The sequence below is a fragment of the Felis catus genome, chromosome D4 (genome assembly GCF_018350175.1).
Source record: "Felis catus isolate Fca126 chromosome D4, F.catus_Fca126_mat1.0, whole genome shotgun sequence".
Lineage (NCBI taxonomy): Eukaryota > Metazoa > Chordata > Mammalia > Carnivora > Felidae > Felis > Felis catus.
Genome location: NC_058380.1, coordinates 82,070,716 through 82,087,550, shown reverse-complemented (window position 1 = coordinate 82,087,550; position 16,835 = coordinate 82,070,716). Strand labels below are relative to the sequence as shown.

Below are 16,835 nucleotides of genomic sequence, written 5' to 3'. Positions count from 1 at the left end.
GGGAGCATGTTCCTATGGAGAGAATCCTGAGACTCTTAGAAGGCCTGGGTATTCATTTTGTTCATACAATATTCCATAAAATATTTTACATCTTTGGATCTATGAAATGAAAATACTATTATCCTCACTGGATCACTATGAAAAGTATATAAGACAGAAAAAAGCAAAGTTGCTAGTATAGTGACAGCTACAGTAGGCCCTCAACCACTAGAGCTATTACTTTTTAATGCCACGAATGTAAAGGAGGAAATAAACTTAGTTTATGATGTTACAAGGAATGAGATTAACAGTGTTCTAAGTGCCCTAAGACAGCAACAAAGTTCTTCAAATTCTTCACACTCTCTCTCTTCTTTCCCATTCCTTACCCCTCACAAAACTCCTCCCCCACCAAAGTAAGACTTACCCAAATAAGGAGAAAAATGAAAGATTATTCTCAGGAATTCCTTGCCCTCCTCCTAGCTTCCACATATAAACTTCTGCTTTTTGCAAAGAAAATATTGACAGCTCAGTCTATGTTTAGCTTATAACCTTAACAGAGTCTACAGTAGTCTATCAGACTAGGTCTCAGGTATATGTGTTTTTGGAGAGTTCACCCTGCCAAGTCATTTGTTAGCCTACGTAGATACATTATAGTAGACCAAACCATATAATATTCCTATAAACTCACCGCAGTCTTTGAATCCAAAGTTGTATAAGACCTCAAGGGAAAAGTAAGATCAGAGGAATCTTATGTTCACCAAGATAAGAGACAGAACTCTAAAGAGAATATGTTTGCTTACAGACAAATTTGTACTAAAATTATTATAGAATTAATTTCTGTTTATCATCTCTAACTCTACAAACTTAAGAATCATCCCTACTCCCTAAACTTTTAAAATGATACCTGTGAATTGGTTTCTTTCTGAAGTGTTCTTCCTCGTGGGCTGATCCACTAATATCAATGTTGTTCTGACTTCATGATTTAGAATTTTTTATTCTTCCTCTGTCCCACTAAGGTTCCACAGTCCTCTGAATAATAGCTAAAATGTATGAAGAACATACTATGTGCCAAGTGTGTTGTATGGTTTCTCACTTAATGTCATAATAACACTATGAGCAAGATTAAAACACTGCCATTTTACAGTTGAGTAAACAGGCTCACAGAGTTGGTGGTACTTGCTCAAAGTCATAAAGCTAGTTAGTGGTAAAATCGATACACTCTGACTCCAGAGCTGATAACATTATGCTAATTCTTTTCTGCTGCCACAGTGAAGACCTGGGAAAACAGTGCTAGGACCCAGGTTTACTTTCTGTCTCCTAAGAAAACACTGAAGAGAAATCTCTATTCCTGTGATGTTTGCCACCTTTTTCTAACTATAACCAAAAGGACTAACTTGGAATACACTGCAATCAAAATATTTATCGCTATCAAAAAGTACATTCAAGGGATGCCTGGGTGGCTCAGTCGGTTAAGCCTCCAACTTCAGCTAAGGTCATGATCTCACAGTTTGTGAGTTTCGAGCCCCATGTTGGGCTCTGTGCTGACAGCTCAGAGCCTGTAGCCTGCTTTAGATTCTGTATCTCCTTCTTTCTCTGCCCTTCCCCACTAGTACTCTGTCTCTCCTTTCTCAAAAATAGATAAAAACATTAAAAAAAATTTTTTTAAGTACATTCAATTAAATTGACAAGCAATGTTAGAATTTTGTAAAACAGAAGATTGAACATGTAAATAAAATCAAGTCAACAAATATTTACTGAGAACTACTAGGTTTTAGATGCTTGGGATAAATCAGTGAACAAGGCAAATCAGGAATGCTACCTTAGTAGAGGTTTCTAACAGGAAAAACAGATAATAAGCAAAATAAAATTAAGTATATTATATGGCATATATTGGAAGTTAAAAGTCTTGTACAAAATTTAAAATATGTATATTAGCATGGGGGTGGGGGTGACTGGCAGCACCAGTGGAAGAGTGGACAAACTGCAGTGTTAAATGTGGCAGTCATGAATCGTTAAGATTTAAATCTGAGCAAAAACTTAAAGATGAGGACTTGAAGGAGGTGAATAACAGCAAGTGGGAAAAGGGGGAAGACCATTTTAGGCAGAAGAGATAGTTAATAGCAAAGGCCCTAAGCACATGGTTAGAGCCAAGGAAGCAAACAAGACCAGTAAGAGAGAAATTAGTTTATGATCTAAACAGCAGCAGACTGGATAGGGTCTTATAAGAACACTGTAAGGACTCTAGTTTTCATAGAGTAAAATAGGTTTAAACGGTTACAAGCAGAAAAATGACCTGATTTTATCTTAGGCTGCTATGTTGAGAACATATCAAAAGGAGGGAAAACAAAGAAACAGGGAGATGAGTGAAGATGCTACTACAGTAACTCAGGTAAAAGTGATGATTCAGATGTGAGGTTAACATAATCTAAATGGTAAGAAGTAGCCATATTTAGATATGTTTTGAAAGTAAAATAGTAAATAGAATTTCCTGACAGAGTGGATATGGGTATAAAAAATAAAAGTAAGGGGTGCCTGGGTGGCTCAGTCAGTTAAGCACCAGACTTCAGCTCAGGTCATGATCTCGCGGTCTGTGAGTTTGAGCCCCGCGTTAGGCTCTGTGCTGACAGCTCAGAGCCAGGAGTCTGCTCAGGATTCTGTGTCTCCCTCTCTCTCTGCCCCTCCCCTGCTTGCGCGCTCTCTCTCTCTCACAAAAAATAGATAAACATTAAAAAAATTTTATGAATAATCAAAAGATATAAAAAAAATAAAAATTTAAAAAAAAGTAAAATTCTTGGCCTAAGCAATAATTAGGAGAAGATATCCATGAACTGAAATAGTAAAGACAGACAAGTAAAGTATTTTGGGGGTCAGGAGGTGAAATAATGCGATCTTCTTGGACATGGTAAATTGGAGATGTCCTGAAAGTGACAGTGAAAGAGGGATAAGAAGGCAGGAGTGATCACCTGTATCATATTCTGCTGACAGGCCAAGGAAGATGAAAACTCAGACTGATCACAGATTTAGCAATTTAGGTCACTATAAACTTGCTTTTTTTCAATAAGTTTTGATACAAAGGAAAGCAAAAAAGGGAGAAGTAGTGGGGCAACTGAAGTCAAGAGAAGCTAAAAGAAGGAAACAGTTCATCTGCTGCCCACCACAGGAAAAAGAGAATGGAATTTGACTTTGACCAAATTAAATGACAGATTTTTTCTTAAACTAAGAGACCACAACATAACAGACCATAACAATCTATTACTGAAAATGTCTACTACACAATACAAAATTACTAGACAAAGAAAAAGGAAAGTGTAACTCACCAGACATTAGAATCAGCAGTTAAGAATTTTTAAAGAATATGATAAACATGCTCAAGGATGTAAGAGAAAATCTGCTTAAAAGAACAAAGAAATCTTATAAGAAAGTATAAAAAAAGCAAATGGACATATAAGATCTGAAATGTAAAAAAATTTATTGAATGGGCTTAACAGCAAACTGGGGATGATAAAAAAAAAAGGGGGGGGAGGGGCAAACCAACTTTAAGATAGAGCAAAACAGTCTCCTATACCTGAAGAAAACAGAAAAAAATAAATAAATTAAAACAAAAAACAAAAAACAAAACAGAGATCTGTGGGATAATATCAAAAGGACTAAAATATATGTAACTTGAATCCTATGAGAGAAAGAGAGATGGACCAGATAAAAGGTTGAAAGACCAAATTTCCCTCAAAACTGGTAAACAAAACAAAACATAAATTTAAAAATTCAAGAAGCTCAGCAAATCCCAAGGAAGATAAGAAAGAATAAAACACCTGACACATCATATTTAAATGTCTGAAAACCAAAGATAAAAAATAATCTTAAAAGCAGCCAGAAAAAAATGACTCATTACATACAGAGGAACAATATAAATGCATTTTGACTTCACATCAAAAACAATGAGAGCCAGAAGATGGCGGGATGACATCTTCACAGTGCTGAAAAAAAAAAATGTCAACACAGAATCCTACAGCCAGTGAAAATATCCCACTGGAACGCAAGTGAAATAAAAACATTTTCAGATAAAGAAGTTCTTCTGTGAAATCTTGCCATTTGCAACAATGTGGATGGAACTGGAGGGTATTATGCCAAGCAAAATAAGTCAGAGACAGGTATCACATGATTTCACTCATATGTGGAATGTGAGAAACTTAACAGATGATCATAGGGGAAGGGTAGGAAAAATAAGATAAAAACAGAAAGGGGCAAACCATAAAAGACTCTTAAATACAGAGAACAAACTGAGGATTGCTAGGGATGAGGGAAATGGTGATGATGGGCATTAAGCAGCGCACTTGTTGAGGTGAGCACTCTATTATACGTAAGTGATGAATCACTGGGTTCTACTCTTGAAGCCAAGAATACACTGTATGTTGACTAACTTGAGAATAAGTAAATTTTAAAAAAGGAAGTTCCTCTACGAGTTATGCCTTTAGTAGATCAGCACTAGAAGAAATGCTAAAGTAAGGCCTTTGGATTGAAGGCAAGTGAAATCAGACAAATTTGGTTCTTCAGAAGAAATGAAGAGCAAAAAAAATGATAAATAGGTGGGTAAAAATAAAAGGCAATTTTTCCTCTTAGTATGTTTAAAATACATGTTGACTGCTTAAAGATCTAAGGGACAGTATAATGATAAATCAGCTTCAAAAACAGTTTCTCCTTTCTTATCTACTCCCCTCCCATAGTTACAAAAAAGAATAGTACCTGTTTTAGTTTCAAAAAGAAATTTTCAGTGGTACTACGTTTGCTGAAGGGCCAGAATAATCTCTCATTAGGTGAGCAAACACGGACTTTTGTCTCTATGAGAAATCGAACAGGCTCCTGTACTTCTGTTATTACCAAATCAACAGCTGTGGTCATAAACAGCACTTTATCTAGAAAGAGAGAGGAAAAGCAAATAAAAAAATGGAAATACATTTGCTCATACAATTATTGTTAAATCACTTTTGTAACAAACTTTCAAGATACCTTAAAGTAATATATCAATTAAATAAAAATCTAACATAATCACATAAATTACTGTTTTGAAAATTCTTTTTCTGTATTGACAATTCTTTGCTTGGGTACACTCCTTGGAACTAGTGACAGCATTAGATACTTTAAAGTTTAGGAAACATACTGTCAGATTGTTTTGTAAAAGTGCATACGGCCTATTCATGCCACTCTTACCCATACAGGGGATTCTCAATTTCTAAAATCTTGGTTGATTTATCCATTTACCTATAGTGCTGTGAATAACAAGAAAAAATGAAGGGGAAAATAAATGCTCAATAAGAGGCACTACAAGGTTACATTTTTCAGGACAGAATATTATACAGCCACTAAATGACATTCATGAGGAGGATGAAACACCTTGAGCACAGAGTATATAAAAATCTACATAAAAAATTGGTCACGGTGGTCCTCTTGGGACGGGGCCCTGAGGACCATGGTAGACTTCTACTTTTCTTTACATATCCTTTTAATTTTTAACCATATATGCATATATTATTGCTGCAAAAATAAATAAAACTTAGAATTTTGTATACAAATAAATACATAAGTAGAAAAAAAGCAGGAAAGGGAAAAATTAAGGGGGGGGGAAGTAAGTGGGGAAAAACGATACTTTGTTTACAGTTAAATTTCGTAACAACCTCAAAGACCTATACAAATTCTTTGGTTTCATTACAATTAAAAAAAACACTGGATATTTGTGAAATAAGTGGTCCTAAGGTTTGGGTATCTTCTTGGGACTAAAATTTCTGTTCATGGTGTCAGCAATCTGCATCACCTTTAGGAGTTTCTTCATTTACAACTTGAAAAGGCAGAGATTTTGGATTCCAACTCCCAGTGATGACATAGGACTTTCCATCAGAACTTTTGCCCATAGATTCCTGAAGAAAAGAATAAAAACAAACATAAATGCCAAAATAAGTCAACTGCTAACTGCCATTTTGCTGCCTTTAGAAAATAGAGAAATTGCAAAAATATAGTATGAAAAAGGGTCAGATTTTTTTTTTTTCAACGTTTATTTATTTTGGGACAGAGAGAGACAGAGCATGAACGGGGGAGGGGCAGAAAGAGAGGGAGACACAGAATCGGAAACAGGCTCCAGGCTCTGAGCCATCAGCCCAGAGCCTGACGCGGGGCTCGAACTCACGGACCGCGAGATCGTGACCTGGCTGAAGTCGGACGCTTAAACGACTGCACCACCCAGGCGCCCCCAGATATTTTTTAAAAAGGTAGAAATATATGTGAATGACACTAATTACAGTTAAAATTAAAGATGTGCCAACTGTTTATATAACTGTTCCTGAAAGTTATAAAGTAAATGCTTGTAGATCGTATCAAATTGTACAAACATCAGAGAAACTTAACCACCTAAGTCTATGCTGAATTCTGTTGTCAAGTGAATAATTATCACATAAATTTTAGTTTTGAAAATAAAGATTTTCACATAAAAGCAACAATACTAATACCACCTTTTATAAAATTCACAGTAGTTTGTAAACACTTCTCTCACGAATTTTCTGACTCCCACTTCAACCCTAAATTATAAACAAGGATTATTCACTATTATGCAGTCAAGAAACCAAGGTTAAGACTAAATGGGTCAAAGACCAGACTAGTAAATAGCAATTCAGAAATAAGGAAATACCCTTATCTTTGTTTACTGCTATTATAGCTCACAAGAACACTTTGATAAACGTGCTTTAACACCAAATTCAGGCTGAGATAAAGTGAAAACATTATCAAGGAAATAGTATATTAACTTAAAAAAAAAAAAAAGATTGTGGGAGTCACAAGGTAGCAGCCTGTGTAGGGGGCGGGGCTCACACCCACTTCGAGGAGCAACAAGCCCATGCGGACTGGGTGGAGAACGCCACACCTCAAACTCTGTGACTTGGACAGAGCTCATGGCTTTAGCACTTGTGGGGTGCCTGTTTCTCTGGAAGGCCTCCTCCAGGAAAGAAAGACAGGGTACAAAGAGGAAGATGGCGGCGTAGGAGGACACTGGGCTCACCTCGTCCTGCTGAACACTTAGATTCCACCCACATCTTCCTAAATAACCCAGAAAACCGCCAGAAGACTAGCAGAATGGACTCTCCAGAGCCAAGTGTAGGCAAGAGGCCCCTGGAAGAGGGCAGGAAGGGCATAGAGTCAGTGCACGCTACACGGACTGGCAGGAGGGAGCCGGGCGGTGGAGGGGCGGCCCACCCGGCAAGGCAGAGCCCCCAAGTCTGGCTTGCAAAAGCAGAGGGGCCAGATGGAGTGAGTTCTGACATCCATTGGTACTTAACATCTGGAATGTTATAAGTCAAGAGCTCTGCTCGGAGAGCTGGGCGGGCAAGAGGACACCGGGAGGGAGAGATGTTGAGCCCCAGAAGACAGAGCTCAGCTCAGCGGGGAACAAAGGTGCTAGGAAGCGCCATCTCCCTCGCCATCCCCAGCCAAAATCCCAAAGGGAACCAGTTCCCTTCACGGAACTTGCTTGCACCCACAAATGCCCAACGCTGTGCTTCTGTGGATCCATCCCTCCAACGGGTCTGTCCCCCCTCCTGGTGCCACAGGGCACCTCCCACAGCAGACCACTGAAGGCAAAGTGAGCTGAGCCTACCCCTCCCGGCCCTGTGCAACTTGCAGATCCACCCCGGCTGATACGCCAGATCCCACAAAAGCAGCACCACAAGCCTGGCAGTGTGCAAGTAGCCCAGATAGGGGCCACATCACTCCACAGTGAGTCCTGCCCCTGGGAGAGGGGAAGATAAGGTACACACCAGTCTGACTGTGGCCCCAGCGGTGGGCTGGGGGCAGACATTGGGTCTGACTGCAGCCCTGCCCACCAACACAAGTTACTCCAGACAGCATAGGGGAAGTGCCCTGCAGTTCCGTGCCACCCCAGAGACTATCCAAAATGACAAAAAGAAGAACTCTCCTCAAAAGAAACTCCAGGAAGTAGCGACAGCTAATGAATTGATCAAAAACAATTTAAGCAATATAACAGAACAAGAATTTAGAATAATAGTCATAAAATTAATCACTGGGCTTGAAAAAAGCATAGAGGACAGCAGAGAATCTATTGCTACAGAGATCAAGGGACTAAGAAATAGTCATGAGGAGCTAAAAAATGCTATAAGTGAGGTGCAAAATAAAATGGAGGTGATCACAGCTTGGAATGAAGAGACAGAGGAGAGAATAGGTGAATTAGAAGATAAAATTATGGAAAAAGAGGACGCTGAGAAAAAGAGAAATAAAAAAATCCAGGAGGATGAGGGGAGAATTAGATAACTAAGTGATGCGATGAAACACAATAATATACGTGTAACAGGGATTCCACAGGAGGAAGAAAGAAAGGTGCTGAAGATGTACTTGAACAAATCATAGCTGAGAACTTCCCTGATCTGGGGAAGGAAAAAGGCATTGAAATCCAACAGGCACAGAGAACTCTCTTCAGACGTAACTTGAATCGATCTTTTGCACAACATATCATAGTGAAACTGGCAAAATACAAGGATAAAGAGAAAATTCTGAAAGCAGCTAGGGATAAACATGCTCTAACATATAAAGGGAGACTGGTAAGACTAGTGGCAGACCTATCTACTGAAACTTGCCAGGCCAGAAAGCAATGGCAGGAAATCTTCAATGTGATAAACAGAAAAAATATGCAGCCGAGAATCCTTTATCCAGCAAGTCTGTCATTCAGAATAGAAGGAGAGATAAAGGTTTTCCCAAACAAACAAAAACTGAAGGAATTCATCACCATTAAACCAGCCCTACAAGAGATCCTAAGGGGGTTTCTGTGAGTGAAATGTTGCAAGGACCACAGAGTACCAGAGACATCACTACAAGCATGAAACCTACAGACATCACAATGATTCCAAACCCATATCTTTCTATAATAACACTAAACGTAAATGGACTAAATGTGCCAACCAAAAGACACAGGGTATCAGAATTGATAAAAAAAAAAAAAAAAAAAAAAACAAGACCCATCTATTTGCTGTCTACAAGAGACTCATTTTAGACCTGAGGACACCTTCAGATTGAAAGTGAGGGGATGGAGAACTATCTATCATGCCTCTGGAAGTCAAAAGAAAGCTGGAGTAGCCATACTTATATCAGACAAACTATACTTTCAATTAAAGGCTGTAACAAGAGATGAAGAAGGGAATTATATAATAACTACAGGGTCTATCCATCAGGAAGAGCTAACAATTATAAATGTCTATGCGCCAAATACGGGAGCCCCCAAATATATAAAAAAATCACAAACATAAGCAACTTTATTGATAAGAATGTGGTAATTGCAGGGGACTTTAATACTCCACCTACAACAATGGATAGATCATCTAGACACACGGTCAATAAAGAAACAAGGGCCCTGAATGATACACTGGATCAGATGGACTTAACAGATATATTTAGAACTCTGCATCCCAAAGCAACAGAATATACTTTCTTCTCGAGTGCACATGGAACATTCTCCAAGATAGATCACATACTGGGTCACAAAACAGCCCTTCATAAGTATACAAGAATTGAGATCATACCATGCATACTTTCAGACCACAATGCTATGAAGCTTGAAATCAACCACAGGAAAAAGTCTGGAAAACCTCCAAAAGCATGGAGGTTAAAGAACACCCTACTAAAGAATGAATGGATCAACCAGGCAATTAGAGAAGAAATTTAAAAATATATGGAAACAAATGAAAATGAAAATACAACAATCCAAACGCTTTGGGGTGCAGCGAAGGCAGTCCTGAGAGGAAAATACATTGCAATCCAGGCCTATCTCAAGAAACAAGAAAAATCCCAAATACAAAATCTAACAGCACACCTAAAGGAAATAGAAGCAGAACAGCAAAGACACCCGAAACCCTGCAGAAGAAGAGAAATAATAAAGATCAGAGCAGAAATAAACAATATAGAATCTAAAAAAACCAGAGAGCAGATCAATGAAACCAAGAGTTGGTTTTTTGAAAAAATAAATAAAATTGACAAACCTCTAGCCAGGCTTCTCAAAAAGAAAAGAGAGATGACCCAAATAGATAAAATCATGAATGAAAATGGAATTATTACAACCAATCCCTCAGAAATACAAGCAATTATCAGAATACTATGAAAAGTATATGCCAACAAACTGAACAACCTGGAAGAAATGGACAAATTCCTAAACACTCACACACTCCCAAAACTCAAACAGGAAGAAATAGAAAGCTTGAACACACCCATAACCAGCGAAGAAATTGAATCAGTTATCAAAAATCTCCCAACAGAGTTCAGGACCAGATGGCTTCCCAGGGGAATTCTACCAGACATTTAAAGCAGAGATAATACCTATCCTTGTCAAGCTGTTCCAAAAAATAGAAAGGGAAGGAAAACTTCCACACTCATTCTATGAAGCCAGCATTACTTTGATTCCCAAACCAGACAAAGACCCATCAAAAAAAGAGAACTATAGGCCAATATCCCTGATGAATATGGATGCAAAAGTTCTCAACAAGATACTAGCAAATCGAATTCAACAGCATATAAAAAGAATTATTCACGATGATCAAGTGGGATTCATTCCTGGACCGCAGGGCTGGTTCAACATTCGCAAATCAATCAATGTGATATATCACATTAATAAAAGAAAAGATAAAAACCATATGATCCTGTCAATCGATGCAGAAAAAGCATTTGACAAAATTCAGCATCCTTTCTTAATAAAAACCCTCGAGAAAGTCGGGATAGAAGGAACATACTTAAACATCACAAAAGCCATTTATGAAAAGCCCACAGCTAATATCCTCCTCAATGGGGAAAACCAGAGCTTTCTCCCTGAGATCAGGAACATGACAGGGATGTCCACTCTCACTGCTATTGTTTAATATAGTGTTGGAAGTTCTAGCATCAGTAATCAGACAACAAAAGAAAATCAAAGGCATCAAAATTGGCAATGAAGTCAAGTTTCACTTTTTGCAGATGACATATTATACATGGAAAACCCAATAACCTCCACCAAAAGTCTGCTAGAACTGACACATGAATTCAGCAAAGTTGCAGGATACAAAATCAATGTACAGCAATCAGTTGCATTCTTATACACTAATAATGAAGCAACAGAAAGACAAAGAAACTGATCCCATTCACAATTGCACCAAGAAGCATAAAATACCTAGGAATAAACCTAACCAAAGATGAAAAAGATCTGTATGCTCAAAACTATAGAAAGCTTATGAAGGAAATTGAAGAAGATATAAAGAAATGGAAAAACATTCCGTGCTCGTAGACTGGAAGAATAAATATTGTTAAAATGTCAATACTACCCAACACTATCTACACATTCAATGCAATCCCAATCAAAATTGCACCAGCTTTCTTCTCGAAGCTAGAACAAGCAATTCTAAAATTTGTATGGAACCACAAAAGGCCCCGAATAGCCAAAGTAATTTTGAAGAAGACCAAAGCAGGAGGTATCACAATCCCAGACTTTAGCCTCTACTACAAAGCTGTAATCATCAAGACAGCATGGTATTGGCACAAAAACAGACACATAAACCAATGGAATAGAACAGAAACTCCAGAGCTAGACCCACAAAAATATGGCCAACTAATCTTTGACAAAGCAGGAAAGAATATCCAGTGGAAAAAAGACAGTCTCTTTAACAAATGGTGCTGGGAGAACTGGACAGCAACATGCAGAAGGATGAAACTAGACCACTTACACCATTCACAAAAACAAACTCGAAATGGATAAAGGACCTGAATGTGAGACAGGAAACCATCAAAACCCTAGAGGAGAAAGCAGGAAAAAAACCTCTCTGACCTCAGCCGCAATTTCTTACTTGACACATCCCCAAAGGATGTGAATTAAAAAGGGAATTAAAAGCAAAAATGAACTGTTGGGACCTCATGAAGATAAAAAGCTTCTGCACTGCAAAGGAAACAAACAATCAACAAAACTAAAAGGCAACCAACGGAATGAGAAAAGATATTTGCAAATGACATATCAGACAAAGAGCTAGTATCCAAAATGTATAAAGAGCTCATCAAACTCCACACCTGAAAAACAAATAATCCAGTGAAGAAATGGGCAGAAAACATGAATAGACACTTCTCTAAAGAAGACATCCGGATGGCCAACAGGCACATGAAAAGATGCTCAACGTCACTCCTCATCAGGGAAATACAAATCAAAGCCACACTCAGATACCACCTCATGCCACTCAGAGTGGCTAAAATGAACAAATCAGGAGACTATAGCTGCTGGAGAGGATGTGGAGAAACAGGAACCCTCTGGTACTGTTGGTGGGAATGCAAACTGGTGCACCCGCTCTGGCAAACAGTGTGGAGGTTCCTCAAAAAATTAAAAGTAGATCTACCCTATGACCCAGGAGTAGCACTGCTAGGAATTTACCCAAGGGATACAGGAGTGCTGATGCATAGGGGCACTTTTACCCCAATGTTTCTAGCAGCACTTTCAACAATAGCCAAATTATGGAAAGAGCCTAAATGTCCATCAACTGATGAATGGATAAAGAAATTGTGATTTATATACACAATGGAATAATACTTGGCAATGAGAAAGAATGAAATACGGCCTTTTGTAGCAACGTTGATTGAACTGGAGAGTGTTATGCTAAGTGAAATAAGTCAGGCAGAGAAAGACAGATACCATATGTTTTACTCTCATGTGGATCCTGAGAAAGTTAACAGAAGACCATGGAGGAGGGGAAGGAAAAAAAAAAAGAGAGGGAGGGAGCCAAAACATAAAAGACTCTTAAACACTGAGAACAAACTGAGGGTTGATGGGGGGGTGACGGGGGGGGGGGGTGATGGGTATTGAGGAGGGCACCTTTTGGGATGAGCACTGGGTATTGTATGGAAACCAATTTGACAATAAATTTCATATTTAAAAAATAAAACTAAAAAATTTTTTTTAAAAAAAGCAATCCTTACCAAATCTAACAAGTGCATGTCACTATTTCGTACATCTTTTCCTGGGCTAAGGAGAAGACCAAAACACCTGCCAAAAAAAGAGAAGAGACATAAATTTGGAAAAAAAATAACACAAACAAGATGTTTAAATTAGGTCACCTAAAATTCTTCTTGATGGATAAAGGACACATTAAAATTATTAATAAATTAACTACTGCCCAAATAATCCTTAATTCTTGAATTTACATAAACAAATTCTGCTTGGCTTTTATTATCACAGAGTTGAAGTCAGCATATTAGCTGCAGATTTATGGGAGATAAGTCAAAGTGAATGAAATATTCACTTCAATAACCAAAAGAATTCCCCAGAGAATAACATTTTTCATATATATGGGAATATATATATATACATATATATGTGTGTGTGTGTGTGTGTGTGTGTTTAAAGAAAGAGAGAGAGAGAGAGAGAGAGACAGACAGACAGACAGAAAAGTGGAGGGAGATAGAGAATCTCGACCAGGCTCCACGTTCAGCACAGAGCCCAGCATTGGGCTCAATCCCATGACTCTGGGATCATGACCTGAGCTGAATTCAAGAGCTGGATGCTCAACCGACTGAGCCACCCAGGCACCCTGCAAATACATTTTTGAATATAGTATATGGTTACTCCACTAGACTGAAAAAAACTAGAATTTATATTTAAGCTGAATTTACTAAAAATGTTTACCTTTCAATGGCAAGTTCTTTATTAGTTGTTTGTTGCACATAGATGACAATCTTTTTATCAGTTCCTTGGCGAAGTTTAAAGCATTGTCTGTCCTTCTCCTTAGGAACTGCACTGTAGGACAACATGTTTCATTAATTTTGCAAAGTATTTTCTTATGACATATAGTAGAACAACTTCTCTTGAATCTAGGATTCTTTTTCTGTGCCTGGTTTTCAAATCATAACAGAAATTTAAAACTCATCATCTGCCTCTTAATGTGAAAATATTACCATTACTGTAAGTAATCCGCTAAACAATGTATTTAAGCTAGAAAAAAACACTCTTATGCTCCCTAAAATGTGTCTTTAGTTTTTTTAATTTTCTGTTGCTGTAAAAATTAAGTTAGATATTTGTAAAGCACTTAGCATAGCATCTAGCACAGACACTCAAAAAAACATTAGTTTCTTTTCAGTTTAGTCAGGTTTTTTTTAATAATTATTGCCTTATTTGTTTAAATAAAGAAAAAATACCTAATCATGGAGTCTTTGAATTTCAAAACAAGGTGCCTTCAAAAAATAACAGAGATATAAGATATGGCCAAAAAGTAAGCTGTTGCCTAACACTTCCCTCAAGCAGTTATAACACTGTAAACATGTGCAGGCATTATAAAAACAATACTAATGATAGAGTTAAACATTACCTTAAGAAAAAAGTTGAAAATATCCTTAAAATTAGAGTTTACCAAAATAATCTCCTACTCTCTCACACACCACCTGCTCTAGCTCCTTTGTTCTCAAAGGCAAACATCTGCCTATGGCAATCAGCCAACATGCAGCAAATATAAATTATGTCTTAGTGCTATACAACTCAAAAAAAAATGGCAGCAGAACCATTAGAAGATATTAGAAAAGGCTACATGAGAGTTCTGAGTACCTACTCAAAAAAGTGGCTCTGAAGAAATAAAATTAGTTTGAAGACCATCTGCACTTACACAGTAACCAACTCAAAAACACTGCATGAAACAGATTAGAAAATCAAAGAACCTTATCAAAGGAGTCTAGAAATGACAAACATCTGCAAAGAAAAACTCCATACCAAACTGTTAAAAGTATTTGTGGTTGACAGAAACTTCATCTGTAAGGATATAGACAGGTTATCAATTTTCAACTGACAACAGATACACTAGTGTTTATGTTCTGTGCGTGCTGACACAGAAATACACATAATCCCACCTTTCAGCAGTATTTAAAAAGACAAAAGATATAAAGTTGCTTCCGGTGTCCTAAGGCTGAAGTGCAAGGAAAAACTATATTAACAGGAAGCAGAGTGGAGACTGTTAAGCAGTGGAAGTTCGCTTCATTACTGTCAGGGACTCTAGATTAAATTTCTTCCTTTTTTTTTTTTTTTTTTTTTTTTAAATGTTTATTTTTGAGACAGAGGAGAGAGGTGAGGGAGAGAAATAGCAGGGGAGGGGCAGAGAGAGGGAGTCACAGAATTCCAAGCAGGCTCCAGGCTCTGAGGTGTCAGCCTGATGTGGAGCTTAAACTTGTGAACCCCGAGATCATGACCTGAGCTGAAATGGGTGGCTTAACCAACTGTGCCACCCAGGCGCCCCTGGATTGTATTTCTAGTATTGTCATATCACTGAATGGATCCACCCAAATAATTTCACATTTACTTCCTACTGTATAAATTACAATACTGAGGTCCAAGCTTAACTTCTCTGGGTTTCTTTACCCATAAAACAAGGAATATATTAAATACCCAGCATATCTAATAGGGTTAGGTGGTAGATTAAATGAGACAAAAAAGTGCTTTGAATGGTATAAGTGAAAATGCTCCATCTTCCCAAGGGCTAAATGGAAAGCAGATTTCTAATTTTAATTAACGTAAGAAGTATACTTTTTCAGGGAGGAAAAGAAGACACTAAATCTTGCCACAGCACTTTATGTATATTTATGTTATAGTAAAACCACAATTTATGTTGTGCTATGGTTACTTATATATACTGTTATTTTTTGGATAGGTGCTAAATCATATGGGTGCACTATTATATTATGTTTTTAGTGAAATATAACTGACATACATTATGTTAACTTGAGGTGTACAACATAACGTTTCGATACTTAATATTATGAAATGCATCATACTTTAATCATGCTATTTTGGTCAACATTCAATTTCCACTTTTTAATTTTGTTATTATATATAGTGTTAAGAGGAGCAACCATCTTGATAATTCTCTCCGTACCTCAGTGATTATTTCTGTAGATAAATTCTGTAGATATTACAGAATCATTGGTTTAAAAAAAAATTGCATTCAGCAAGTTCAATCTGATAAAGAACTTCTCAACAAGTTCATTATAAAAAGGCTACACAACACTCTTTTCTACTATAAACTACAAATTCAATAAAATCACATTAACAAAAACAGAACAAAGCCCCAACAAATGTGAAGAGCAAAATGACCATCCAGAAATTTTCTATATGGCATTTCCATATAGTATTTCCTTGGTATGAGGGTGAATGGAACAGGGATGACTGATCTACCTTGAACATGCCTGAGTTCAGAAGGAAGAAAACTAGTCCTAATGGTTCTGAGAGAGCTTAGAATTTTTTCTATTTGTAATTGAAATTTACAAACAGGATCTACATAAATATCTTTACTAAAGAAAAAAAAATGCAGTTTAAAGAAACTTTTGTTCCTTAAAATGGAAAATAACTATTACAAAGTTCGTAGATTATAATTTCCACTTCCTAGGGTAGGTATGCGTTCGGTGGGAAGCAGCACATCCCAGTGTTGGTTGCTGTGAGAGCAGAAACACAGCTGATGGCAAGGCACACACCACAGCAAAGTCTCATACTTCAGTGAACAAATCAAAGGTGAAGCTGCACGGTACACTAAATTTGCCACCAGATGGCAGGATAGTTCCAAAAGTCTGCAGGGAGACCAAGCGTTACCCAAAACAAATGAACCAGCCATTGTGCTTTCTAATTTAAAAGGAAACTAGTAGAAAATCATTCATATTTTGATGTAATTCCATTTTACTCATTTTATGAGGTAGTCAAGGAGGAAAGAGACTTTAATATGCAGCAATCAATTATGATCCAGGAAGCACCCAATGTGTGATACGGGTTATGGAGGGAAAAGAAAAATCGATCATCTTGTGACCACAGTATTTTAAAGTTAGAAAGGACTTTAGAATCT

The 16,835-nt window shown here is 37.4% G+C and overlaps 1 protein-coding gene across 4 annotated transcripts in view; it reads right to left on the bottom strand.

The window, feature by feature from the left end:
- The window catches only part of RABGAP1 (RAB GTPase activating protein 1), a 178,893-nt gene that overhangs the window by 105,519 nt on the left and 56,539 nt on the right, over positions 1-16,835 (bottom strand). For all 4 annotated transcript variants that reach the window (XM_045043519.1, XM_045043520.1, XM_045043521.1 and 1 more), the window contains 4 exons: positions 13,649-13,759; positions 12,943-13,009; positions 5,786-5,888; positions 4,720-4,889 (listed from right to left, as the gene is read on the bottom strand). In XM_045043519.1, the coding sequence (XP_044899454.1) occupies positions 4,720-4,889; positions 5,786-5,888; positions 12,943-13,009; positions 13,649-13,759 (451 nt within the window). The remainder of the gene's footprint in view (positions 1-4,719; positions 4,890-5,785; positions 5,889-12,942; positions 13,010-13,648; positions 13,760-16,835) is intronic.